General features: G+C 39.9%; 3 protein-coding genes across 8 annotated transcripts in view; 1 reads left to right on the top strand and 2 right to left on the bottom strand.

The window, feature by feature from the left end:
- Positions 1 to 1,446, bottom strand: part of LOC132374642 (chloride intracellular channel protein 5-like) — a 45,402-nt gene extending 43,956 nt beyond the window's left edge. For all 3 annotated transcript variants that reach the window (XR_009505707.1, XR_009505706.1, XM_059938578.1), the window contains exon 1: positions 1,171 to 1,446. The gene's annotated coding sequence lies outside the window, so the exon portion shown is untranslated. The remainder of the gene's footprint in view (positions 1 to 1,170) is intronic.
- On the top strand, positions 1,268 to 14,971 carry ENPP4 (ectonucleotide pyrophosphatase/phosphodiesterase 4). 3 transcript variants are annotated; one of them, XM_059938572.1, is made up of 4 exons: positions 1,268 to 1,511; positions 7,240 to 8,098; positions 9,351 to 9,521; positions 11,581 to 14,970. In XM_059938572.1, the coding sequence occupies exons 2-4, from the start codon at positions 7,264 to 7,266 to the stop codon at positions 11,943 to 11,945; spliced, it is 1,371 nt and encodes a 456-aa protein (XP_059794555.1). In that variant the 5' UTR covers positions 1,268 to 1,511; positions 7,240 to 7,263; the 3' UTR covers positions 11,946 to 14,970. The 3 variants fall into 3 exon arrangements, with proteins under 3 accessions (XP_059794555.1, XP_059794557.1, XP_059794556.1); XM_059938574.1 differs by having other exon boundaries at positions 1,270 to 1,511; positions 12,959 to 14,969; XM_059938573.1 differs by lacking the exon at positions 1,268 to 1,511 and adding an exon at positions 1,668 to 1,746 and having other exon boundaries at positions 11,581 to 14,971.
- A 312-nt stretch (positions 14,972 to 15,283) lies between these two features.
- ENPP5 (ectonucleotide pyrophosphatase/phosphodiesterase family member 5) lies at positions 15,284 to 27,457 on the bottom strand. 2 transcript variants are annotated; one of them, XM_059938571.1, is made up of 4 exons: positions 27,383 to 27,457; positions 24,298 to 25,161; positions 22,637 to 22,813; positions 15,284 to 19,038 (listed from the first exon to the last, which is right to left on the bottom strand). In XM_059938571.1, exons 2-4 carry the CDS (start codon positions 25,124 to 25,126, stop codon positions 18,611 to 18,613), a joined length of 1,434 nt encoding a protein of 477 aa, XP_059794554.1. In that variant the 5' UTR covers positions 25,127 to 25,161; positions 27,383 to 27,457; the 3' UTR covers positions 15,284 to 18,610. The 2 variants fall into 2 exon arrangements, with proteins under 2 accessions (XP_059794554.1, XP_059794553.1); XM_059938570.1 differs by having other exon boundaries at positions 27,254 to 27,438.
- Between the last annotated feature and the right edge of the window lie 242 nt (positions 27,458 to 27,699).

Genomic DNA, 27,699 nt, shown 5'->3' with positions numbered 1-27,699 from the left:
CTTCTCTCCTGATGCACATCCAGCTGCTGTCTCCATGACCACCTGACCTATACGGCAGCCAGTTTCTGTCTACTCTTTATGCAGTCATGCACCCAGTGAATGAACAAACAGGACATGCATAATCTTATGCCCCAAATGCCAGGACGTTTAAATTTAACTCAGTTGTATGTCATGTAATTTCCCCCAGAGCTCAGCTTTCCCCTGACCATTGTTCACGTTGAGGAACATTTTTCTGGTCATAGCAATAACAGTCACTGACCCTTAGCACGTGTGCTGAGTACTTTACTTGCTTTATCTCATTTTTTTGATAATAACCCGAAGAGGCTAGTACTGTAAGAGGGCCTGTGTTGCAGATGAGGACATGGAGGCTCAAACAGGTGGAGAGACTGGCCCAAGACTGCTCAGCTGCTGAGTGGGGATTCAAACTCAGGTCTGGCAGATCGTAGGGACTGGACAGTGTGGCCTCTGCCACTCCTTCCAGCGCTGGCAGCCCACGGATCTAAGATGCCCCAATTCACCGGTGCACAGGCCAGCCTTGAGCTTTGAGACTGGAATTAACTTCTGAAGGTACAAACTAATAATCAACAGAAAATATCCAGCCCCAAATTGTCTCTGCAGCTGCTTCCAGACTCTGGGGTCTTGGTAATGGCTATACACTAAAGCTCCAGACCCACATGCATGTGTTAAAAAGAAACGCCCATTTCTCAGCTGGTAGCCATTCCTAGTTCCCTACTGCAAGGACCGTGTTTCTGTATTTCTTGCAACCTTACTCATAAACTGCCTAGTACTCAATTCGCGTGTAATACAGTGATCACTTCTCCAGCAACACGGACACATACTGCTTTGGTAGAGCCACACTGTATTTATCCCAACTAACTGGAACTGGCTAAAGCTGCTCTAGACTCGTGCTGGGCCCTGGGGCTGCCAAAGTCGCTTTTCCTGCAGACACCTTACCGCAAGATGCATGTTAACTAGGGGCGAACTGAGAATGGCAGTAAACCTGAGGCTGGCAATAGCCAGGTGCCCTTTCAGGGACTCGCTGTGTTTCAGGTCCCCTGAAGGGCACCCAGCCCTGAGACGCTAGAAAATGGGGCGTGGCAGGAGAGTGGAACGAACCTCTCCTACTAGATCCAATTCGACCCCCCCAAGGCCTCTGTCTCCAGGTTGTACCTGAATCCAACCAATCGGAAAGGGAGTTACATCGACCGCGGCTGAGGTGTCCAATCCGAGGACATGTCTCACACTCCGTCGCCCGCTGAGTCCCCGCGAGCTGTAAAACTGTTCCGCAGTCGCGCGCTGGGCAGCGGAGCACCCTCGGAGCACCTCGGGTAGCGCGGAGCTCAGGGAGAAAGGGGCTGTTAACAGCGGGGGGCGCCCGGTAGTGCGCAGGCGCCTCAGGAAGAGCTCGGTCTGGCTCTTGCGCCTTCAGGTCTCCGTCGCTCCCAAGACCCCGGAGCGCCGGGTTCCGCGCGCGCCGGGTTCCGCGTGCTGCAGAGAAGCGGCGGCAGCGGGTGAGTGTGACCCTAGCGTGCCCGGCATTCCGGAGGGAAATGCCACCCCCTCCCCCGTCCACTAGGGGCTTTGAAAATAGAGGTGGTGAGATCCCCTACCCTTGATACACACACACACACACACACACACACACATCCCCCTAGCGGACAGCCGCGAGGGACCCCGGAGCGGCCGGGAGGTACCTGGCTGGGGGCGGCGGAGGGCGGGGTGGGAAGAGGAAAGGAAACTGAGCAGGTAGGCGCGGCCTGGGCGGGCGGTGGGGTATGGGGTGGAGGCCGAGGGGGCGGGCGGGGCCGGCGGGGCGGGCGTTTGATTTTACAGGAACGCGGTCCAAGGTATCGATCGACCTGCCTCCGCCTGAGTATTCGATTAGAGTTGATGGGAGTGACACAGCCAAATTTTAAAACGAATTTCCTAGAAAACCTAACAAGAAAGGTAACACTGAAGTGCTTTTTATCGGCCGGACACTGTGTTAAGCATTTTACAAACAACGCTTCTTTTTCTGGGCACTGCAACCCTGTGAGATCACAGCGTCCCATTATACAGATGGGGAAAGTCCTGCTCAGAGACGTGAAGCACAGCTAGTGACCACGAGCAGATTCAGGTTTATACCAGCCTTGACTCCACTAGGGTTTTTTCTTTAACCACCAGGCCATCTGGTGGACCCAAGCCGGAAACCTTGCCAGTACTATAGGAAGTCAACTGCTCCTTTTAATATTCCGGTTTTCTTTTCTTTCTTCCTTTTTTCCAGAGGTTGTTCCAAGCTATTTTAAGGAAATTAAACGAATTTAAAAGCAGGGAGGAGGTATTTTATAACTAAAATATATAAAATATAAATATCTCCTCCTTGCTTTTAAATTAGCTACAAAATATAATTTGGGAAAAATTTGATGAACACAGAAGAAGTACACAAGGAGTTATTTTGTAGAAAGAAATAATATATGTAGAAAGTAAGATTAAGTGTAGCTGTTTTGAAGATGCCGGAAAAGTTTGTATGTGCTGGAAAATTGAAGAATACTTTAGAATCCTAGAGTTGTTAAGAAATAGAGTCTTTCAGAGAGTAGTTGTAGTTTTTCTTTAGAATATCAAGAAAATTAATAATAATAATCTAGGGAAAATCACCAATGTTATCTATGTGCATAGACAATGCTATTTTATTTTTCTTTTATTTTGAAGCGGTATAAGAGTTTCATTATAAATAGTATTTGTGAAGTGTTTAGAATAAGGCTTTTGTATTACAGAGCAGCTGGCATGCTAATGGTGGCAAATAGCTTTCACCATATCCTTTAACTGTCACACTCACCCAACTTCAGCTAAGAATGCCAGTGAGAATTGCCCGAGATACATTTCATCCAAGTAAGAAAGTCATCCCAGATGAGGCAGAGTGTGTTTTGGCCCCTGAATTGAAGAAAACTACACACAACTTCTGTTGGGATTATCTGAGTGTAGTTCCGGTGACTCTGCTTTTTTTCCTTCCCTTTGATATCTTTTTGGTTTGAAAAATTACAGAATTTCTCCCAGTGCTTTGTAATATAGCAATTAGTGATTTTTTGTATTCCTTGGAAATACTTGAGAACTTCTCACTGGTGTTTTGTTTATAGCTTAACACTCCTGTTGGAATGAAACAGAATGCAGTAGACATAGATACAGGCACCACTAATGAAAGCAGGAAAAGTTCCGTTCATAGTTTGGAGATTAAAACTAGACTTGTAAACTCGCTGTTACTAGACTTATAAACTGGTTAAGGACCTGAAATTAGTAAGAGTACAGACAGTAAGGCTACGAATTGCTTCCTGAGTTTGGCCAATCCAGGGACTTCATCTTCATCCTGTGTACAAAGAAGAGGTTAGACTAAATTATTTCTAACTACTTTATAGTTTCACAATAGTATCATTCCGCCTGTCACAGTACAGACTTTTTTTCTGACGTAACGGCTTTGTAACTGTGGATAAAAAAGAAACTAAATTTGAGGGCCTACTGTTTAATTAACACTTTATGTATCCGCATTTTACAAACACAGAAACTGAAGCTGGTAGATCTGCCCACAGTCGCTCCTCTACTAAATGTGAGCTCAAGTTCTGGGATCCTTCTGATTTCAGAGCCTCTAATCTTTCCACTTTGTCTGTGCTTCTAAGTCTGGGGACAAGAATCCAGCAGTGTGCTAAGGGGTTAGTGAACCCCAGGGTAAACAGCACATGTGCCTTGACCCTCCTATTCACTCAAGATTTGGGGAAGAAAGATTTTGATTTGTATGTATTTTGTGTGAGAGAGGGGCAGACACAGGTTTTTGTTTTATTGTTTTGCACGTGGGAAATGGGGTAAAACACATTCACGTTAAAAAACTCAGGTCTGTGGTATAGAGTACACATTTCACATAATCCTTGAGGTAAGATGAAACATCAGAGATGTTTCCTGTTTTGTGGCAGGACAATCCAGATGCTTTTAAGATTACAATTTCATTTCTCTCTACTCTTTTTTTTTAATATAATGGTTTTATTGAGGTAAAATTCACATACTGTCTAGTTTACTCATTTAAAGTGTACAGTTTTACGAATTGTGCAACCATCACCACAGTCAATTTGAGAACATTTTCATCACCCCAAAAAGAAACTGCATACCCATTAGCATTTACTCCTCATTTCTCTTAAACCCCTTGCTCCAGACAAATCTAATATACTTTCCATCTCTATAGATTTGCCTATCTAGGCATTTCATCTAAATAGAATCATACAATAAGTGATCTTTTGTGACTGCCTTTTTTTACTTAGCACAATGTTTCAAAGGTTTATCCAAGTTATAACATATATTTGCACTTCATTCCTTTTTATTGCCAAATAATATTCCATTGTGTGGATATACCACATCTTATCCATTTATCACTTAAGGACATTTGAGATGTTTCCAGTTCATGGCTCTTACAGATAATGCTGCTGTGATCATATGTGTACAAGTTTTATTGTTGACATGTGTTTTAATTTCTCTGAGGCATATGCCTACTAGTAGATTTTCTGGGTCATACGGTAACTCTGTTTAAACTTTTGAAGAACTACCAGAATGTTTTCCAAGTGCCTGTACCATTTTCATTCTCACCAGCAGTGTATAAAAGTTCTAGTTTCTCTACATCCTTGCCAACACTTGTTATTATCTTTTTTATTATATCCATCCTAGTGGGTGTGAAGGGGTATCTCACTGTGGTTTTGATTTGCATTTCCCTGATGTTGAACATATTTTCATGTGCTTATTTGCCATCTCTATGTCTGGAGAAATATCTTTTCAGATCCTTTGCTCATTTTTTAATTGGATTATTTAACTTTTATTATTGAGTTGTTACAGTTCTTTATATATTCTAGATATAAATCCTTTATCAGATATATGATTTGCAAATATTGTCTCCCGTTCTGTGGGTTTTCTTTTCTCTCCATGATGTCCTTTGAAACGTAAAAGCTTTCAATTTTGGTGAAGTCCAGTTTATTTATTTATGACTTTCGTCACTTGTGCTTTTGGTGCTGTATCTTAGAAGGCTTTGCCTAACTCAAGGTCATGAAGACTTATTCCTATATTTTCTGCTAAGAGTTTTATAGTTTTAGCTCTTTATCTTGGTCATTTTGAGTTTATTTTTGTACATAGTATGAGCTGAGGGGTCCAAATTCATTCTTTTGCATGTGGATACACAGTTGTCTCGGCACCCCTCTGCTCTTAGAGGAACTCCGCTGGTAAAGTTTTAGACATACTGTGACATGATTCCTCAAAGGGCTTAGTTTTAAAAACAATACTTTATGATGTATGGGTCTCAAGCGCAACATTACAAGAAATTGTGGTGTTGTAGAACAGAGTTCATTCAAGCTCGTCTTTGTTCTTCCAAGATGACAGCCAGATTCGTTGTTTTGATTATTTATGCCCCTATTTTGAGTATTTTATGTTTGAAAAGTATAAAGCCCTTGTCCTCTGAAAAATGGCACATACATAAATTTTGGTGTTATAGACTTTAGCTATATTATTTATTGAATGATTTTTTTTTTATTGACCTAAGAGAGTATTTGGGCAAAGAATTCATGTGTAGAAAGTAACTTTAAGAGGTTTGGAAGCACAAATTATTACTGAAGAGCTGCTATAGGTCACCTGTAGGTCACCTAGGTAAACGATTATTGTCTCTGTAATGCATCTCAGACAGACTGTGACAGCAATGTGTGGTAAAAGGGAATTAAGGTTGGCCATGATTTGTGTAACTGTTTCATAGTAATTTGCACGTGGGTTGTGCCTGGGTAATGGAGGGACTTGAATGCCAGGCAGAGGTGTTTCTGTATAGGCAGGGGGACTTTGAATACTGATTTTATTAAGGAAGTGTCATGGACAGGGCTATTCCTAGGAAGGTTAAGTTGGGAGCGGATGTTGGGTGAGTAAGGGGAAGGTGATCGAGGTAGGAAGGTCAGTTAAGAGATGGAAGGGCCCCGGACAGGAGGCACTGGGGACTTGAAGAAGTGTGGCAGGGGACTTACCTGGCAGTCCAGTGGTTAAGACTCTGCACTTCCAATGCAGAGGGCACAGGTTCAATCCCTGGTCAGGGAACTAAGATCCCACAGGCCTCTTGGTGTGGCAAAAAAATTAAAAAATAATAAAAAAAAGAAGTACGGCAGCAGTGGAGACTCACTCTACCTAAATTACATATCCTATTTTCTTAGGAACCAAAGAAGATAGAGTCTGAAGGCAGGGAGATTTGTTTGGGGAAATCTGTTTTTTTGTAATCAGTAGATTGTTAAAAAAGAACCAAAAAATCAGGGAGCGCTCTGAGCCTAGGGTGTTAGGCAGGATAGTTACAGTGGTCCCTCATTATCCACAGGGAGATTGGTTCCAGGAGCCCCAGCAGATACCAAAATCCGCAGATGCTCAAGACTCTTATATATAATGGCATAGTACATGAATACAGTCAGCCCTCTGGATTTTCCATCAACGGTTGGTTGAATCCATGGATGTAAAACCCGTGGATATGGAGGGCCAACTGTATGTCTTTGACAGTAAAAAGGAAGTTTAAAAGGGATGTGGTGATGAAATGCATTTCAACAGCTGTTGCATTTCTTCAGAAATTACCGTGGCATCCAAGTTCCTGTAGGCTTTGTCTGTTTGTCAGCCTCCTGTGAATATTGGGCAGGTTCAGATTGAGGTGGGACCTTTTTCTCAAGTAATATTTATTACTTACTCCCCTTTTTCATGCCAGTATTTTTCAGCAGGAACTGATGATGAGCCAGTATGGTAGAGGTTCCACCCCCTATTTCTGTGGATTAAAAGGAACTATAGGGTACCAGTCATTAAATTAGAAAAATAATTGCCCTCTCTGGAGCCTCTGAAAGCTTGACGTTATTTCTATTTTGTGCAAAAGGATTGTTTTTGTTTCTTCATTTGTTCTTATTAAACCTTTAGAATAACTTTTGCTGCTGCAAACAAACAAGGCAGCCAATTTGTATGGAGCATAAGAATGGCCCATATCCCCTTCGGAGCATGAAAAATGGGGCAGGACATATAATTGGACAAGTAAAGGCAATTTTAATTTTTTCCCACTTTATTCAGTTATCTTTCAGTAAGTGACGTTATTTAATTTTCAAGTTGATGTAGGTAAAGCTGGTGTATAAAAAGTTTATAAATGTTGGTTTTCTTCTCCTGATGACTAAACTTTTGAAACCTAATCCAACTCAAATAGTATTACTACTTATGAATTGTGTTTTTATATTTTAGGAACCCTGACTGCCCTCCATCAGCATGTTCACTATGAAGTTATTGCTGGTATTTTTGTTTTCTGGACTTATAACTGGTTGTAGAGGGAACTCTTCCTGTACTTTGCCACCCAAGTTACTACTGGTATCCTTTGATGGCTTCAGAGCTGACTATCTACACAACTATGAATTTCCTCATCTCCAGAATTTTATCAAAGAAGGTGTCTTGGTAGAGCAGGTTAAAAATGTCTTTATCACAAAAACATTTCCAAACCACTACAGCATCGTGACAGGCCTGTATGAAGAAAGCCATGGCATTGTGGCTAATTCTATGTATGATGTCATCACAAAGAAACATTTTTCTGACATTAATGACAAGGATCCTTTTTGGTGGAATGAGGCAGTCCCTATTTGGGTGACCAATCAGCTTCAGGAAAACAGATCAAGTGCTGCTGCTATGTGGCCTGGTACCGACGTGCCCATTCACAATACCACACCTTCCTATTTCATGAATTACAACCCCTCAGTGTCATTTGAGGAGAGACTCAGTAATGTCTCCACGTGGCTGAGCAATTCGAACCCACCCGTCACCTTTGCAACACTCTATTGGGAAGAACCAGACGCAAGTGGCCACAAATATGGCCCTGAAGATAAAGAAAACATGCGCCGAGTGTTGAAAGGAATAGATGACCATATCGGTGAGCTCGTTCACAAACTCAAGGTGTTAGGACTGTGGGAAGATCTTAATGTGATCATTACAAGTGATCATGGGATGACCCAGTGTTCTAAGGACAGGCTGATAAACTTGGATCACTGCATCGACCCCTCAGACTACACTCTTATAGACTTGACCCCAGTTGCTGCAATACTTCCCAAAATAAGTAAGTAAACTTTTAGCCAAGGAATATTTGAATGGGGCAGTTGATTGAGGAGGAAGGGTTTTGTAAAAGAATGAAGCTCAGACTTTTTGTAGTTCACAGCCATACACTCCTATACTCACTCAGAGTGGGATTATGTTTTTCCCCTGATGTATAAGTTTTTAGGCGATTAGCTTAAGGTTCAGGTTCAAAGGGATTATTTCTTTGCTTTTTTTTTTTTAAGTTAATTAATTAATTTATTTTTGGCTGCGCTGGGTCTTCGTTGCTGCGCGCAGGCTTTCTCTAGTTGCGGCGAGTGGGGGCTACTCTTCGTTGCGGTGCGCGGGCTTCTCATTGTGGTGTCTTCTCTTGTTGCGGAGCACAGGCTCTAGGCATGTGGGCTCAGTAGTTGTGGCACGCGGGCTCAGTAGTTGTGACTCGCGGGCTCTAGAGCGCAGGCTCAGTAGTTGTGGCGCACAGGCTTAGTTGCTCCGCGGCATGTGAGATCTTCCCAGACCAGGGCTCCGATCCCGTGTCCCCTGCATTGGCAGGCGGATTCCCAACCACTGCGCCACCAGGGAAGTCCCTCCTTGCTTTTTGATGTATTTCTTTTTTTTAATTTTTATTTTTTTATTGAAGTATAGTTGATTTATAAGGTTTCTGGTGTACAGCAAGGAAATGCAGTTTTACATGTATATATATATATATATATATATATATATATATATATATATATATATATTCTTTTTCAGATTCTTTTCCATTATAGGTTATTACAAGATATTGAATATAGTTCCCTGTGCTATACAGTAGGTCCTTGTTGATGTATTTCTTACTTATTCACACTAATGGAAAAAGGAAATTTTTATCCTTAAAAAACATCTTGGACTTTTGTGTGAGATATACCTTTCGTCTACTGATCTTAGACTTAGTAATTAGCAGTTATACGTAATTAGTTTATATTTACTTAGGAAGCTAGATGTGAAATTTGTCCTCTTTGTATAAAAGTCCCTTTGTAAAAAAGGGATAATCACAAAATGAAAAGAGAGATATGTGAATGCTTGGAAAGGGGTGTGTGTGTGTGTGTGTGTGTGTGTGTGTGTGTGTGTGTGTCCCCAGCACTGTTACATCATTATTATTGCTCTGTTTTTTTAATGATTAAAGGACTTTAATAGATAACATTGTTCAGGACTTATTTCCAGTTATTCTAGTTAGAAATATTTTTTCCTTATCAGTCAACATGACCTTTTTCCTTTGCTGTTTCCTTTTCTTCCAGACAGAACAAAGGTTTATAACAAACTGAAAATCTGTGACCCTCACATGAATGTTTATCTCAAAGAAGACATTCCTGCCAGGTTTCATTACCAACATAATGATCGAATTCAACCTATTATTTTGGTTGCTGATGAAGGCTGGACAATTGTGCTAAATAAATCATCACCAAAATGTAAGTATTTATTTAGAATTTTTCTTTTGTATCCTAGGGATAAATCACACGTTGTGACATTGTTCCATTAACAGGATACTTTGATTTAGAGATGTTCACACAGTATAATTAGTTTGATTTTCAACTAGGTGATTCTCAGGTTTTCATCAGAGAGCAATTTTTAGAAACCACAGTTTCATCCTTAGATTAGAAGGTTGGGTCATCTTAAGGATGAAGGAGTAGTTTTACTTTTTTACAAAAACTGCAGTTACTGTCAGTAACTTTCAAGGCTGGTTCTCTTGATTTGTAAAAATAAGAGAGTAGTAAAGAAACAAAATAAAAGAGAGAGAAGTCAAGAAACAAAGTAAAGGGGGAGAGATTAGCTAGTCCAAATTCTTTTTTCTTTTTTTTTTGTTAAAAAAAAAAAAGAAATTTGTCCAAGTAACCTTAAGTCTTTCCCCAGTGATGAAATTGTTTACCTGAGTGCTACAGCTAGTTAGAACACTGGGCAAGAACCAGAAAGTATGCAAACAAAAATCGACCAAGTAAACAAAACAGATGGATCAAAATCTCTCCTCAAACTGAAGAAATGTATAGGGGAGAATTACAGGTTTTTACCCATACGGTAAATTCAATTCAAGTACATTTTTCAAAAATCTGATTTTGTAAACCATAGCAGGGGTCAGAAAATTTTTCTGTAAAAAGCCAAATAGTAAATATTTTAGGCTTTGTGGGCCAGCTGGTCTCTGTCTCAACTATTCAATCCTACCTTTATAGTGGGAAAGCAGCCACAGGCAACACGTAAACAAACTGACACGCGGTGTTCCAATGAAGCTTCCTTTACAGAAACAGGCGAAGGGCTAAATTTGGCCAGGTGCTGTAGTCTGCAGATCCCTGATCTATAGCAGTTCAGACGCATCAGGCAAGGATAAGACTGAGGGCCATTAGAGTTTATATATTATTGATACTTATTTTGTATACTAATTATTGAGAACTTGGAAAATACAGAAAAGTTCAGAAAAGAGAACGAAAACTATCCATAATCCTTCAATACAGAAGTACAGACAGATGTTAATTGTGGGCGTTTTCCTCCTTCTAATCTTTTTCTCTGTTACATACAAATGCATATTTTTATTATTAAATCATATGGTTTATATTATTCACATTATAATCATATTCATTTATATTACTGAAATCATAATACCTATATATAATGTTATATTGTGCTTCTTATTGTATTGATCACGTGAATTGTTTTTATTATGAAATATTTCAAACATACGATTAAAGAATATGTAACACTGATACACTCATTACTTAGTCCCCTGCACTTCATATGGAAGTAGGAACTTATTAAATGTAACTGGTCTGCATTAAAAGGCAATATTTTTAAAAATAAAGCAAAAACTTGAGAATCTGGTATTGGAGTGATATCAGGGACCATCAGGTTTCTCTTTGAGTTAGACTTTTACTGGAGTTACAAGTTGGAGTCACCAGGTTAGACTTCCCATTCAAGGCAAGAATCCCTTCTGTTACGTGCTCAGTCCCCTGACCCTCCAGATGTTGAGGCGCCCATTAGCTGTCAGCAGACCAGTGGTGTATTCCACATCCTATGTCTTGTCCGGGAGCAGCTGACATAGGTCCGGCTCCAGGCTCACTTCCTTGCCACTCACTGGCTTTACTCACTTCTGCTCTCCCCAGTTACTCAGGACCCTCAGGCCGACCAGTCTTTTTATCACCGGTGCTGTTTGCAGTGGGCTTGTGCAAACAGTGCTGGACACTGGCAGGTGAAATACGTGGGGCTGGGACTGAGAGAGAAGCACATCAGGCTGAGAGAGAGTTTGAAAGCCTGAGGTCATGACCGATCGGGAAAAGGTGGGGGGAGTGTGTGTGTGAAATAGGGGACATGGCCGACTTGAAGAAAACAGAAAATTTTACTCCTGGCACCTGTTTGGCCCAACTAATCAGAATTTTAATGGGAATTACACTGGCAAGAATCCAGTGTATTTACACTAGAAGCAAGTTATTTTGTAGTAGAAAAGCTGCTCTTATTTACTAACATCATCTTGTTCTTCTCCAGTAGGTGACCATGGTTATGATAATTCTTTGCCTAGTATGAATCCATTTCTAGCTGCCCACGGTCCTGCATTTCACAAAGGCTACCAACACAGCACCATTAACATTGTGGATATTTATCCAATGATGTGCCACATCCTGGGATTAAAGCCACAGCCCAATAATGGAACCTTTGGTCATACTAAGTGTTTGTTAGTGGACCAGTGGTGCATTAATCTCCCAGAAGCCATAGGAATTGTTATCGGTGCGCTCTTGGTCTTAACCACTCTGACCTGCCTCATCATAATCATGCAGAATAGACTCTCTGGACCCCGGCCATTTTCCCGACTTCAGCTACAAGATGATGATGATGATCCTTTAATTGGGTGACATGTGCTGGGGTTTATACAAAGTGGCTGTGATTAGGACACACCCAAGGAATGGTGTTACAACTATGAAAAAGTATGCTTTGAAAGACAAAGATCTTAGACCAAGCATGCTACAATTATTTTGTTTTTCCTTGTGTTTTGTTTTGCAGCATTAGCTAATACAAAAAACTCTGACCATAGAAAAAATTGCTAGTAAATCATTAGTTAACACCAACTGTTTCCCTAACTAGAAAGGTTTTTTTTTAAGAAAAATACTGCCTTTGCCTTTTTTTTTTTTTTTTGCAATGAAGATTAGACACATCTTTAGATGAAAATATGCAAAAATTCAGTGGGTATGCTTTTTGAATAAATTTTTACATTTGTAAATTATACAACAGAAATCTTTATAAAATGTGTGGATTTTGTGTATCAGGAAGGAAAAGTTTCCTATATTTTTATATGTACCTTTAATAGAGTTTGTATCCCAAGTAAACCCTTGAGGTAGGAAATTCTCTGTGATGGTTAATTAAAATGGATCAAGCAGGCAGAAAAGATCTAGCATATGAAGAAATTATTTTAAGAAAAACTATTATAAAAAACAAGCAAAGACCCCATGATACAAAGCCTAAGTCTTCTTCACCAGTGTGTCTTTGTTGTTACGACCCTTAAGCTATTGAAGCCTCAAAAGTTAAACCTTTTGAAGAGTATTGCTAAGAAGAAATTAAGAAAATAGGGAAAAGTGGTTTTCTCACTTTGTACTCAATGCCTTTGTGTAAGTTATTTAGTTGTGTGTATGTACGTGCCAGTGTGTTGCATGTATGGGTGTACAGATTTTGTGTGACTTACAGCAGGTGGTGGGAGGTGAGTGGCCTGGGGGCAGGCTCCCACATCCGCATAGAACCCAGCTCTCAGGAAAGGTTATAATTGCACTTCATTTTCGTGTACTTTCTTCTCACAAGGTAAAATCATAATTTTTAAAAATTCATTAATTTTTGTTACCATTTTTAACTTTCTCATGTTGTTTTTTGTAACCAGAGGTCTCCAGATGCTGCCGAGAAATGTATGACCTGACTACAAATCTGGTTTTGATTGGGTCAGAATGAGGAAAAGAGATTTTTCTATTTACCTTTGGGAATTTTATGCCTTACTTTTTAGACTATAGGGTAGCTAAATTTAAAATGGAATTTAGTATCTTTTGATCTTTTACATGAATCGTATGTTAAGTGGCTGAATAAACTCAGGACTCTTGTTAACCTTCAGTACCCTGAATGCTTCCTCTGCTTTTTTCTCCCATATTTGGTTCACAGAAATAACCACTCTGCTCATATTTTTTAAAACATACTTGTTCAGAGCGAAGGATTTGTTGTGAATAACTGTTATCCTAGCTTTGCTAAGTGGTACCTTCTAACAATCAGAATTAGTAGGAAGAAACTGAATTATGGCAGACGAGATTTCATCTATTAGAGGAAAAACTGGGTTCAAGAACCATTCATCAGCAGCTGAGGCAAGCAATTCATATTACTAGTGCGATCTTTAAAGTTTTGACAATATAAAATAAACCAGGGAACTGTTTTACAGATACAAAGATAATCTACAGTAAATATGCAGCCCACTTAAATGCTGATTATCTGTGGTGGTCAAGAACAGTGGTGCCAGTCATCAAACATATAATTCATCCTGTGGTCACTGCTGATCTCCTGATCCTGGTATTTGGTGCCTGTTGTACTTGGGGTTCTTGAGACACATTTCCACACCCTGTGTGAATAGTCCATGCATGCAGTCATAGGTGACTGTATTAAGAACAGCATAATAAATAAATAAAACCACCAGGACTCATTTTGCTTTTTTGACAGATTTTATTTCTGATGTTTTTGCCTCACATAAAAGTTATCCTAAAGGTTAATAGTTTATCTGAACAAAATAATAGAAAAATTTCTTTCTACTTCCATTTCCATTAAAAAAAAAAAAAAAAAGGACAGGAGAACAGTCACAGTTAAAGCAGTGAGCATTTTTTTGAAATGTCTAAAATACTAATTGAGGAGAGCTTGGTCTTTGCAGTGGTGTGAGCTTTAGTGGTTGTACTGGCTTGACTGGCAGTTACGAGTTTCAGAAATCGGCCCATAGCATCCAACCTGTGAGTGGATTTTATGGAGGATGGAATAGGAAGGGATGCCCCATCAGTGTCTCAGCCCTTTGAACAGAAGACCTATTTGTCTTGTTCTTTATTCCATTCTCAAAATACTAACTTGGATTAAAATTGTAAATGTTTTATGTATATGTTGATGGGACAAGAAGACTATTTATTTAATCAAAGAGACGTTTATATATTATTATATTGAACTTTATGTTAATTCAGTTGTATCTTTAAAAATGATCACTTAAAGCCAATGACTCCTCTAGTACACTGAGAAAATATTTCAGTAAAGCCAGCCTTTTTCACTTGGTGTGCATTTTGTTAAATAATTGACTAATATGCTTCTGTGTTTTCTGGGTGGTAGAAAGTATTTGGCTCCAGGAAAGATTTAACTGTTTATGACAACAATACTCAAAGGTAATAGGAAAACTTTTTAGTAAGTTTGTTAATTCAGTGAGTGAATTCAGAGTAAGTACATTTACTTATGTAAATGTAGGGACAGTTCTGCTGCTATTATTAATGTGCAAGTTTTTCTGGTAAACAGCAAGAGAATAAAAATTATTTCAATGCTCTGTACCACTGGTTTTGTGTTATTGTTCCATTAAGCTTGGTATAAGAATTGAAAGATACTTGGAACATTAAAGGATTAAAAAAACCTTTGCCTTGTTCTTGGGTATTTCGTTCTCTTGCCCATATCTGGTAAGCTTTAAGGATAATTGCATTTAATACCTTTTACTTGGAGGTTTTTACTTCATTGTGAGTATATAAAGCTACAAATGAAGGACAAAGATGAGATGGGAAATGTGTATTTATTGTAAATTCCTAAAATACTATGTAAATAAATGACATGAGTGTGCTTTAAAGAAATTTGTGTGTAGTGCCTTAAGTTAAATATATTTTGACCATATTGCTTGAATTCATAGTTATGACTTTGTTATGATTTTTAAAATTTTATGTGAATAAAATCTACCAAAACATTTTAACCATAATTATTCAATATACAATGTGATGTCACTGATGATTTTTTAATTTGTCACCTTCTCGCAAAATATACATCCTGTGATAGATGTTGACATGACTTAGTAATACTGCAAAATCCACCTAGGCATTCATTACAATTTTTTAAAAACCAGGATTAAGTTTGTAACATTTAACCAAATTTTTAAAGCAGTGTATAAATATGCAATCCAACATAAGGACATCACTGGAAGGAAAGCCAAGATAAATTTTGCAGAGTTTCTAGAACTATAATTTATTGACTTACAGTAGACAGGAAGAAGTTTGAAAAAAGGTGATTACAAAACACTTGGGGTGAGGGCGGGATTACAGTATTTAAACTTTGTTTTGTACATAGCCAGAGTATTTAATGTCTTTTCTAATATAGATTCAACAAAGTTTCCTCTAATAGAGCAGTGATTAATTTCCTATTTTGACATTCATTGAATACTTCTAGGAACTGTGGGAAAACAAAAAAAAAGGCACTTTACTTTGGAAGAGAGTTCTGTAGCATTTCAAAAGTGGAAAAACTTTATACTAACAAATTACTTTTGTCTACTCATGGTTTAACTCCTGGGCTAAGATCCTTGGATCCAGAACCATTTCCTAGGCCCTGTGCTTCCTGAAGTTTGGATGCCAGATTTACTGAATAAAATTGATTCCAATAGAGAAAGAAAATTAAAACCAATTTCTTAATTAAAGATTGAGAAAGTTATAAACTATTCTACAAAAAAGTTTCAGGCCCCCAAAGCAATGATCTTTTTTAGTGCCCCTTGGTTGGGTTTGATTATCCCTGTTATATTTGCTTCATTAAACTAGTGTTGTAGAAAAAAATGCATGACTTTTTGAGGTGAATATAACATTGATATCAAACCTGATAAAAACAGCATCAAAAAAAGCTATAGATTTTCTAGAAATAGGTTCTTGTAAGAAACTGAAACTAATAATAGAATCGATCCTAATTTTACTTAAGAGGACAGAAAGCATTTTGAAAAGCAATTTTCAACTTAAATAGCAGGTGGCAAAGGGAGAAGAAATTGCAAAATACATGCTGAACAAGAAAAATCGTATCAACTAATCAACTTCAAAATAGCCGACAGAGGATGTAAAGCAAACATGTCAGTGTTGTGACGGGGGGATTCCATGCTCGGAACTTTTAAAAGTTCTTACTTACAGTTAGGAAGATTAGCTGGTCTACATGTTATTCCTATGTGCTAATTTGTGTTGACTGCATACAAAGTTTGACCACAGACATGCAGATAAAACCAAAACAACAATGAAACTATCGAAAAATGATGAGTGACTAGATATTTCCCCAGCAAAGTTTAAAATTTTATTTTCCTTCAGGTAAACTCTCCTGCTGATATTTTACAGGAAAATAAGTATCTGTAGATAAAGGAAACCATTCAATAATCAAATCTTCATATCAGAATTTTAATGATTTCATCAGTGTTACAGAATCTACTCTCTTCTTACTACTAAGGTAATAGCACCCTCTAAAACGAATTTAATGCAACAATTAGTTTAAATATACAGATAGCACTTGAATAATAATGCTTTTAAATAGACCAATTTCATCTTTCAGTCATTAGATTGGCATCTCAATAACGCAGATAAGTTCATCACTACAAAGCAAGCCAACACGAGTGGTCACACGTAAAATGTCTAATCCAGAGTTCAGACCTCTTGAGGAGTTTGGTATCTACCATCTCACTTCTCAGCTTTTTAATCTATAGTACATTTCCAGCGATTCCATTCTATCCCATTTAGAGGTTGTATTAATGACATGAGAATTAAGTGCTAACATTGTTTACTGGTATCATCATTTAAAAATAATTCATTCACCTGATTTTAGGAAGCACTTCAATTATATTTTTCACTATGCCACTTTTGTTCTTTACATCTAGTTTATCCTTTCTGGAATACATTTACCACTTTACCTACTTTTAGCGAGTTGGTGCCTAAATATACACAAAATCACAGTATTTTCTATGGGCCACGTGTCTATAAACTGGTTTCTATTTTCTTCAAGGAAAGCTATTCTTTCCAGGGCTTCCTCTTTCCTCTAAGAAACCATAGGTAACACTACCCTCTCCCTAACCAGCCTACTTAAGAGATCTAAGGCACAGCTTTCCATGGTGGGATTGGGGAGCTGAGATGACCAGGCAGGTGGAAAAACCTACCCAGGAGGTAAAGTCTATTTGTGAACCTGGATTCATCTTTGATTCCACTGAGCATTTGGTGAGTGGATGTTCAGATATTTCAGGAAACAAGGCTATAATCTCAGCTCCTCTTGTTTCAATTACCTGTTACCTCTAGGAGTTTCACTATTTTTTGCCACCAGGCACCCTTTAGCATTGTCCTGGGTACGTTGCAAACAACAATGGTCCTGCCTAATTTTTTTCCCCAAGTTTCTTTCTAATTTTTTTTCCCCCAAGCTCCACACGGTTCTTTTCAAGGATTGCGTGGCCTACGTTTTCCCTAATGTAGTTTGTGCTCTCTTGCAATTCTGGACCTTCAAATGCTGAAATAGAAAAGATGCTTGTGCTCTGTCACTACAGATTACCAGAAAGAAAACATTGTTTTATCTAATCTGATTTTTTAATGCGATTAATAGTGATTTAGTTTTCAAGGAAGCAAATAATTACAGAGCAAGAGAAAATATTGCTGAGATGGTGCTACTCAGACCAGTGCTAGACCCGAGAGGAAAGAAACGTATATTCATGGTGTGTGTGTTTTTTTTTTCAAGCCTACAGAGTAGAGGTCTCATGGTGTCTTACTATTAAAATCAAACTAAAATGACTAATCAGGAAACAGCAATAATGAATTTCACGATGGAAACAACATACCTGGAATGAATCCGTCAGTATTTGGATCTCTTTTTTGGGGGAAGAATAAAATGAAAACCCATGTCCATTGGAAAGAAATATGACAAGGAGTGCCCACAGGTGCACCCTGCTGTTGGGAATGCATCTCTCCAAAATTCAATGTTCCAAGGTCATCACATTTCATTTTTCAACAGTTTTCACTTTCTTCATGTTCTCCCAATTTAAGAAGATAGATAGATTTCTACAGTATTCAGGAATTATTAGAAATTTCATTCCATTTGAAGAAGGAATAACAGGTATTCTGGGACATGGGTGCAAAAGTTGGCTTTTTCAGCCGAGTTCTCAGACGTAATTGTCAATAAAGTGCATTTCACATAAACGTACCCATTAGGAGAGTAATTTAAAGTGCAATATGTAAAGTACTTCAAATAGTGCAAAGTTGTTAAATATATACATTGTATGTGCCAAGTCCAAATAAAGCAGGATCTTACCTACCAGAAGCCAGAGAGGACAATGGAAACATACTTCCCCATCTTTCATCCTTTGCAGGTATGTGTATTTTGGTCCATGTGCATGGTGTGCATGAGTGTGTGTGTGTGTGTGTGTATGACTGCCTCTGCACATGTACGTAACTGCTTAATGGTCTGTGCAAATGTTTGAAGCTGGTTTCCTAGAATTTGAAACCTTTAAACACTGACATAACTATGCAATCTCCACATCAAAGGAGCATTAGGCTTGTAATAATGGTTGAGATATTTCAGCCTGAAAATCTGGTAAGGCAGGTATTTGACTGCGAGTTAAATGTTTAATGAAAATTATTAAAAACACAATAACTATAATGCTACCGAGAGAGACCCCTATGAAAGAAGCGTATGGCTCCTCTTGTTCATTTTCTCTTGGTTTGACACTACCATGGAGGAGAGGAGGGCTCTGTGTATAAGGACTCGCTCTTGGAGTTGGTGAACTCAGCAGATCCTGGACGTTCCTGAGTGATCCGTTGTGTGGCACTGCAGTGATATTGAGGAGGTGGCAGAGCAGGGGGTACAGATCTGTTGAGTTCATGGCTTCTTTTGTGAAATTCTTTCGGAAGGCAGGACCGTGGGCTAAAAATATGGGATGCATTTCTGCTAATGCATTATCATAACCGTGGTTGCCTACTGTGAAGATAAAATGCATGAACAAGTTAGCCAACCAGATGGTATTAAAATGGAAATAATTGTATCATCAAATTGTGAACTTAAATGCAAATGTTATCTAATTTGACTTTTAAATAAAAGGATCTTTTACAAATAATCTCTGCTGTTGTCAACACCACCATTCACTTCAGGAAACGAAAAGTCAAATGATCACAAATCTTTCTCTCCACGCAACACTACCTTCAGCAGCACAGGAAGAAGGGGAAAGAGCAAAACTGAGGCAAGTCAGGGGAACATGAAAGTGACATTTTTTTTAAAGTCAGGACTTGTGGGTAAAATCTTGACTTTGGTGGTTCAGATCAGGATCCAACTTAGCATTGTGTGCTTTCGTGTGGTTACAAAGAAGTAAAAACTTCAGGAGTCTCCTGACTTATCAAGTCAGACGATGATACAAAATTGAAGGATGAAAACTCCTGCATGATAAAAGCTGCCTTTTATTTTTATTATGTTTTTGAATTTTTGAATTTTATTTTATTTTTTTTTTTATACAGCAGGTTCTTATTAGCCATCCATTTTATACATATTAGTGTATATATGTCAATCCCAATCTCCCAATTCATCCTACCACCCCCCCACCACCACCTCCCCTGCCACTTTCCCCCCTTGGTGTCCATACGTTTGTTCTCTACATCTGTGTCTCTATTTCTGCCAAAAGCTGCCTTTTAAAGGCATGTGCGTCTAGCATAATATCAGGGTGCTACTGCTGATGAGACGGCAACCAAAGAAAACTGAAAGGCTTTATTTTTAAAGGTGGTGAGAAGGACTAGCAAATTAGCCTCTACTGCTTGTGTTTGCTACCGGGAAATATGCAATGAGAACACAGCATTGCAAAAAAGAAAATCCTAAATTAATTCCCCTGAGAGTCATCTCCTCAAAGTAATTCCAAATCTGCCTGGCAAAATCCACCTAAAGAAGTCATTCTTAGCGCCATGATTCTTTTGGGTTTATTATTCAAGTGAAAATAACGCTGGATTTGTGAATCACTAGGAATCATCTGACGGGACTGTGCTATTCTAGTTAATTAATCGATAGTAACCTTGGGAAATGTGCCATTATATAATTTGTAATTGATTGGATGACTGCTGTGCTCATGTCTATGGAAAGTTGGATCTAGACTCTAATCATGAAGGCAAAGATCAATCATATCACACTTCTTACTAGAAAATCAGATTTGAAGTGAACTCATTATGACTTAGAAAACTTTTCCCATGAAGAGGGACTTTGTTTCATAGTGGTAGCCCCTACAATAAATGCTGGATCCAGTAGACAGTATTTAATAATGGATGCCTAAGGGCAGAGGTTCTCAAACTTGAATCTCAAACTTGAGACCCCGGGGTAGGGGAATGGGTGCAGGTAAAAACACAGACCGCTGGGCTCTACCCTCACAGTTTCTAGTTCAGTAGGTCTGGGTTGGGCCCAAGAATCTTTATTTCTAACAAGTTCCCAGGTGATTTGGATGCTGCTGGTCCAGGGAACACACTTTGAGAACCACTGCTTTTGGACATTAGGGCTGAATTCTCTTATAGAACTCAGGCTGAGAAGGACTGTAGTAGCCAGTACTTAATTATTTGTTGAATAAATAATTATGTTGAACATCATGTAACAGAAATAGGAGCACTATTAAGGTTTTCTGCTCAAAATAGGTGTGACTCATCTAGTATGTGTAGTTCACCAAACCAAAATTTCAAGAGAGCCACTTACATTTATGTTAATTGTAAATTGTAATTCAATCTCCTCAGAGATAGCAGTTCTTTTTTGAGCAACCCCTCTAACATAAGAGCTACCTGCACAATACATGAAAACCTGAACATATAAAGGTGGCAACTATTCTCCTGGCCAAGGAAATTACTTTTAAAGGCCTTCTTAAAACAGCTCTCCTGGCCTGATTAAATACTGGTTTACAGATTATTATCTATATGTAAAACCTGTTTTCAGGACCAGAACCCATGTACCTGTATGCATCTGCCAATACGACTTACATATGCTCTACAAATGCCATGGCCAGGCAACTGCTTTTCTCTTTATCAATAAACATCATGGGAACCCAATTCTAGCTAAAGGGACATTTTGTTCATATCTTATATGTATCAAGGACCAGTGCCTAAAAGAACATTTCTAGATAGTGTTGACACCATGTGCTTGCTTCAACATTCAAGTAACAGAATGGAAACAACTCCCAGTGAATTGATCGGTAGTGCATGTTAATAGCTCTATCAGCTGGGAAAGTGGAACCCATCCAAGAGAGAGAATTTCAGATGGGGGCTAGTTACAAAAGTGCTGAAGCTCAGAAGCAAACATGGGATGGCAAGGTTACCCAGCGAGTAGAACAGTGGGAACCTCCCATGGCCCCCAGGGCTGGAGGGACAGAAGGAAGAGGGAGTGTCCCCAGAACCCCAAAGGCAGGACTACCCAGTAGGCACTGGGGCCATAGAGCAGGAAGTCGTCCAGAGCTGGGATCACAGAGGACATGAAGTCACTGTTAGAGACACAGCCTGGGGCAGAGAGAGTGGGGGAAAAATACCCTGGCTTTCTCCCAAACTCCAGCCTTCCACACTCCTGCAAAGGTCCTCTATTGACCAAACTGAACCAGAAACCAGTTCGCAAAGGAGCCTGGGAAATTTAGTCTGTAGGGATCTGTCACTGCTGATACAAAGCAGAGCAGGGTAAGGGCAGGGAGTTTGAGAGCAAATATGCAAATAACAGGCAAAATAAAAATGAGTGAAATCCTGTGGATGACTTGTCCATTTGACTAACTTGTTAAAAGCTATATGAGAAGGGAAAACTACACTTAAGGATAGCAGGGGGACCTCCCTGGTGGTCCAGTGGTTAAGACTCTGCACTTCCAGTGCAGAGGGTGCGGGTTCGATCCCTGGACGGGGAGCTAAGATCCCACAAGCTGCGTGGTGTGGCCAAAAATAAATTTTAAAAAAAAGGATAGCAGGAAGCTCTTTATTTTGCATGCTTTAATTTTAAATAGGATTTACATTATATTCTAAATTTATTCAATGGAAATATCTCCAAAATTATACCACTAGGTATTCATTAGGAAAATATATCTTGATACATTTTTATCCATGCCAATATGCACTTCTTTTCAGAAATGTTTCCAAGGTGTAAAGCAAAGCTGGCCTATATTTGGTAGAGCCAAAAGCACAAAAGAAACTAGAAAGCTAACAACTGAAAAGAAAAATAGAGATCAAATTCTTTTGAAATCAGAGTATAAAACAGATGCAGAAAATGATTCAATTTATAAAATTCAGTTAGGTTTTCCTCCGGAACATAATGGTTATAGTAAGCAGTACAGGGCACTATGCTTATCTTCGGTCTGAAGGCTTCAAGAGAAGTAAATGTTCCACTTTTAGGAGGTTACCTCATTTTAAAGCCCCAATAAATCTTTATTGGGATCTTTATTGGATCTTTATTTAGCTATTAATGTGTGACACTAGCTAGTTATTCGATCGATAAACAGACTGTTGAATACGGCAGAAACAACTCCCACTTAGCCTCCACTTTAGCAGACAATGATGCAGAATGGGGAAAAATACTATAACATACTCACACAGAAAGTCATCTGACTTATTCCGTAAAATATACCACCCTTCGTCAGCCACTGCGAGAACTGGCTGAATTCGACTGTTGTATTTGTAATGCCATCTTTCTGGAATCTCTTCTTTTTTGTAAACAGTCAGATTAGGATGAGCATGAGCTAGTGCTTCATAGACCTCATCAAATTTGCCTAAAAGAGAAGGATGAGGAGAGGCAGTCAGAACAAGACACTCACTGCTACAGCCAAAGAAACAACCATGGCAACAGAGGTCAATCAACGCCGACATCCTACTGACGTAGACAGCCAGCAAGTTCAAGGTAATGAAGCCTCGCCAGACACTTTAGAAGTCCCACCCCCTTTGAGGAAATAATCTTGTGGGGGAAACTGAGAAATAATCTTCTCTTAAAGTAAATTCACCTTAAGAGAAGACATTTTATAGAACCAGAAATCTCTAATCCCTAAAGATTAAATACACACACACACACACACACACACACACACACAGGTACTAATTGGTGGCACAAAGTAAAATGTCAAGGGCACTGCAACATCCAAACAGAAACAAAGAGCTAAGTTCTGGTAGTTCTGAGCACAGAGATAGAGAATCTCAAGACAAGAAAATTCGGTAAGTGGAGGGTGAGGGTTGGTCAAACGTTCTTTGAAACCCTGGAGGCGTTGCAGAAGTACTCCCTGTAACTTCAAACGCAGTAAACCGGGGCAATATCTTTAATCCTCTTCTTGTTTTTCAAATCCATTTGTTGGGGCTTCCTCCCTGCCAACAAGGGAACACCATACCAACTTGTTCAGGGGAACCGAAGGGTTAATGCAATTTTCTTAACCACAAAAGATTGCTATTTTGTATTGAATTGATAGAAATGTTTGTGTGCAGCTGCACGTGCCTATTTTAACATTCACTGTTTCTTACGATCCTCTTAATTCCCCTGCGAGGGATCTAACTCTCATTTGTGAGTTCTTCAGCTTTTCAAGATCTGTTTTCTCATTTCATACCTAGACTAACCCCAGGAGGTGATAAAACAAAAGTCAGGAGTGCAAGTCTGCGTCTTGCTCTGCACTTACTTTTTGACCTGGGGATGTTAAACCTTTTGAGTTTGTTCACCTATCTTTAAAACAGAAATAATGAGAGACAGAGTTGGTGTGAGGCTTCGAGGAGAGGTTTGTAAAAAGTTTGAGGTGCTATTACTTCTTCCCCTGTTTACAGATAAGAAAACTAAATCTCAGGATGACCAAAACTCTCTCCTTCCTGTACCCCACTGCTTTCCTATTAAGCAGGTCCTAACTAAGGATCCACTGAAGGCTTTAGGGCTTCCATAAAATCACTGTAACTGCAGGCACATTTTGTATATATCTTCCCATCTCAATTTCTCTGAGAATGGAGGTTGTAGCTTTCACCATATCCAACGACTCCAAAATGGTTAAATGCGACTACCATAAATACATAGAGAGAGCATCAGTTTTAATATTCTAGCAAAAAGTGAAAAATCAGACTCTGAGAAAAGAGAGAGTTTGTCTTTTCAGAGACTAAGGATTCAATCCCAGAATATTACCATGACAAAGGCAAGCACACTTGAAAGACACAGAAACAAAAATCCCCCACTCAATCGCAATGGGCACAGGCAGACCCAGCCCCAGACCACCAGTCTGTTCAGACTTACCTTCTTTGGGCAAGACGGCTGCCACCGGCGATTGGTCAATCAGGGTATAGTGGTCTTTATCCAGATACTGGTCAAGCTCTATGATCCTTTCCTCAGAACACTGCGTCATTCCATGATCACTTGTGATGATTAGGTTCAGAATGTTCCACAACTTTGCCTTTTTCAGCATTCGTATGAGATACCCTAACTTCTGGTCAATATCTGAAATGACAGGCCCCATGAGTGGGCTGTCTGGTCCCAAATGGTGGCCCATGTCATCAGGTTCTTCCCAATAGAGAAGACCAAGATTGATGGGCTCTTTCGATGTAAACCATTCAATAATTTTGGCAACTCTCTCTTCAAATGAAACGGACTCATTGTAAGGCATATAGTAAGTAGGAAAGCTTTTATGTATTTTGACATCTGTTCCGGGCCACATGGCTGCACCACTCGTATGTCCTGCCCTCTGATTTGTGATCCATATTGGCGTCGCTTCTTCCCAAAACTCAGAATCATAAATGTTCATATTATCCAAGGAGAAAGATTTGTTCAGAACAGGATCAAACATGTCATTTGCCACAATGCCATGATTCTCGGCAAAGAGGCCAGTTACCAAAGTATAATGGTTAGGGTAGGTCTTTGTAATGAAAATATTAGTAACTTGCTTCACGTGGACACCATATTTTATAACATGATGAAAATGGGGTGTTGGAACTCTGTATAAGTAATCCCAACGTAATCCATCAAATGAAACTAGTAGAACCTTTGGCTGGTCTGGTTGGAGAGAAAATGTAATTGAAAGTGTCAATGCAGCAAGTATGAAGGACACCCAGAGAAGTTTTGAAGTCATTTTCAAAGTACTTGATCAGTTCAGTGTAAGATAATCTGTTTAAGAAACACATAGAAGTTAATGGCAATAATTTTGTTTTGTATACTTTACCCAAAATGGAGAGGGACGGTGCTTAGTAATCCCAGTTATATCATAAATCACAGCCTGGAAGGATTATGCTGCAGAACTTCGTCTTAAACAAGAGACCTGGGGCTCCCTGTATAAATAAAGCTAAAAATTACATTTGCATTTTAGAAACTGTTTTAGTTTCCAAGAATTTATTGAAACGTTCCTCAAAGAAATTATTTAAATAAGCTCCTCAAATATCATTTTAAAAGATGATATAATTTACATACAACTTTTCAGAAACATTTTCAGGTTGACTCAGACTTCTGACTCCTGGTCAGAAACATTTATACAGTCAAATACCTGTGGGCATATTTATCATTATGGTTAGATGGGCTATAGGAACATAGCAACAAGCAAATTTGCACTAGCAAATTCAAAACTAATACTTTTTAAAAGTACATGTGTACACCTCTGTTTTTCAAAGGCAAGGCCTTATGTCTGGTCCATCATGGTAAGAGATGTGAGAGATGTCATGAGAGAGAGGAGAAAATAGATTAACTTGGTATCCTGAAGTGACAAAATTTGTGACATTCAAATATATTTGTGAAATGTAATTTGCATTCATGTATTAATAATCAAAGCATAGCCTTCTTTAAACAAAACATTTAGATTCTGAACTAAGTATAAACTGAAACATAATTCTAAAATTTGATGTTGACCTTCCTAATCTTAAAATTCATCAACATTTAATCTTATCAGTGATGAGTGTAGAAAAGGCACTTCCCAGGATTAAATAATCTCTTGGGATCAACGTTGTTGTTATTGTCGTTGGTAATCTGCCTATATTTCTAAAAAGCTTTTATTCTATTCAAGAAAGTTAATAAGAGATAATATGAAAAAACAATACATATGTAAATTTGGTCAGTTCCCATTGGGTTTGCAAATCCAGTAAGGATCTTTTGTTCTCTCCCTCTGCTGTCCATTCTTGCATGAAGGTATTTATAAGCCCACCGAAACCTGGATCTAACCGTATTTTGTGCCAAGAAATCTCTTGAGGGACTTCCCTGGTGGCGCAGTGGTTAAGAATCCGCCTGCCAATGCAGGGGACACAGGTTCGATCCCTGGTCCAGGAAGATCCCACATGCCGCAGAGCAGCTAAGCCCGTGCGCCACAACTACTGAGCCTCTAGAGCCCGTGAGCCACAACTACTGAAGCCCGCACGCCTACAGCCCGTGCTCCGCAACAAGAGAAGCCACTGCAATGAGAAGCCCGCGCACAGCAACAAAGAGTAGCCCCCGCTCGCAGCAACTACAGAAAGCCTGCGCACAGCAACAAAGACTCAACGCGGCCCCAAATTAAATAAATAAATAGATAGATAGATAGATAGATAAATAAATTGATATTAAAAAAAAGCAATCGAATTCAGCTTTTGACATTTTCCTCTATCTTAATAAATTAATTCAGTAACTGTGGTAAGCAGGAAAGAACTGCTTTCCTGGGACAAACGAAAACAAACAAAGGCTAAGTGTTGCCTCAAGCTTAGTAATGTTTGGTAAGAGGAACCAACATCATCACATCGATGACATAAAGCAACAAACTGGGAAGTGGGGGTAGGGATGGAAGAAGATCTGATTTCTTTCTTCTCCACGCACAAAATGCTGCACTGCGCCGTGGAGTCCCTAGTTCTGGGTCCAGATTTCACTGAGCTGCTTTCCAATTCCTCCTCCCCTCCAACCCTTCCCCCACAGACAGCCTTGGAAATCTGGAGGGACGGGGCGCCAAGAAACGAGAGGGAGGAAACTGAAGGAGGAGTAGGTGTGTGTAGAGCGAATATACATCAAGAGGAGGGTGATACATCGCCCCATCTTCTTCACCGGGATTCCATCCTAGCTCCTGGAAGGATCTCGGGGTAGGGTACGTTCCCAATTCGCAAACCTCCCGCCCACCGAGGCTGGCAGATGCCCTAACGTGGGCTCTGTGTATGTGTGCAGTGGAAACGGGTGGGAGGGTAGTTCGGGGGGCCCGCAGGAGGCGGGTGGGTCCCCGGCAGGCCAGCCTCCCACACTCCCGGACTCTTACCCTCGCGGCGATCCGCTCAGTCCGCATCTGCTTGGGGCAATGGGAGGGAGGGCCTGGAGGGGGCTCCCTCCCGCAGACCGGGGGCAATAGCGGGGAGGCGGCGGCGGTAAGGGGCGCCCCCCAACGAACCTGCAGTCCCTGACCTTTAAGCCACCTCAGCGCAGAGCACCTGACCAGCACCGCAGGCCCGCCTCCGGCCCCGCCTCTTGGCTCCCATTGGCTATAGTTCCTGCTGGGGTTGCGGAGCAAAAGCCGGGCTCCTGGGATCGCTGTCCCGCCTGTCAATCAGCGGGAGCGGGGCGGGCTCTGGGGGGTTCGGAAGATGGATGGGGCGGGAGCAAGGGGAGGCGTGGACCCGGCCGGGAGGCCCGGGGGCGGGGAGGCGAAGGCGCCGGGCGCTCGCCAAGGTCTTCTCTGCCGCGTCAGGAAACCTTTACGCGCTGTGC

The sequence above is a fragment of the Balaenoptera ricei genome, chromosome 11 (assembly GCF_028023285.1).
Source record: "Balaenoptera ricei isolate mBalRic1 chromosome 11, mBalRic1.hap2, whole genome shotgun sequence".
NCBI lineage: Eukaryota > Metazoa > Chordata > Mammalia > Artiodactyla > Balaenopteridae > Balaenoptera > Balaenoptera ricei.
This window is presented reverse-complemented; position numbering and strand designations above follow the sequence as displayed.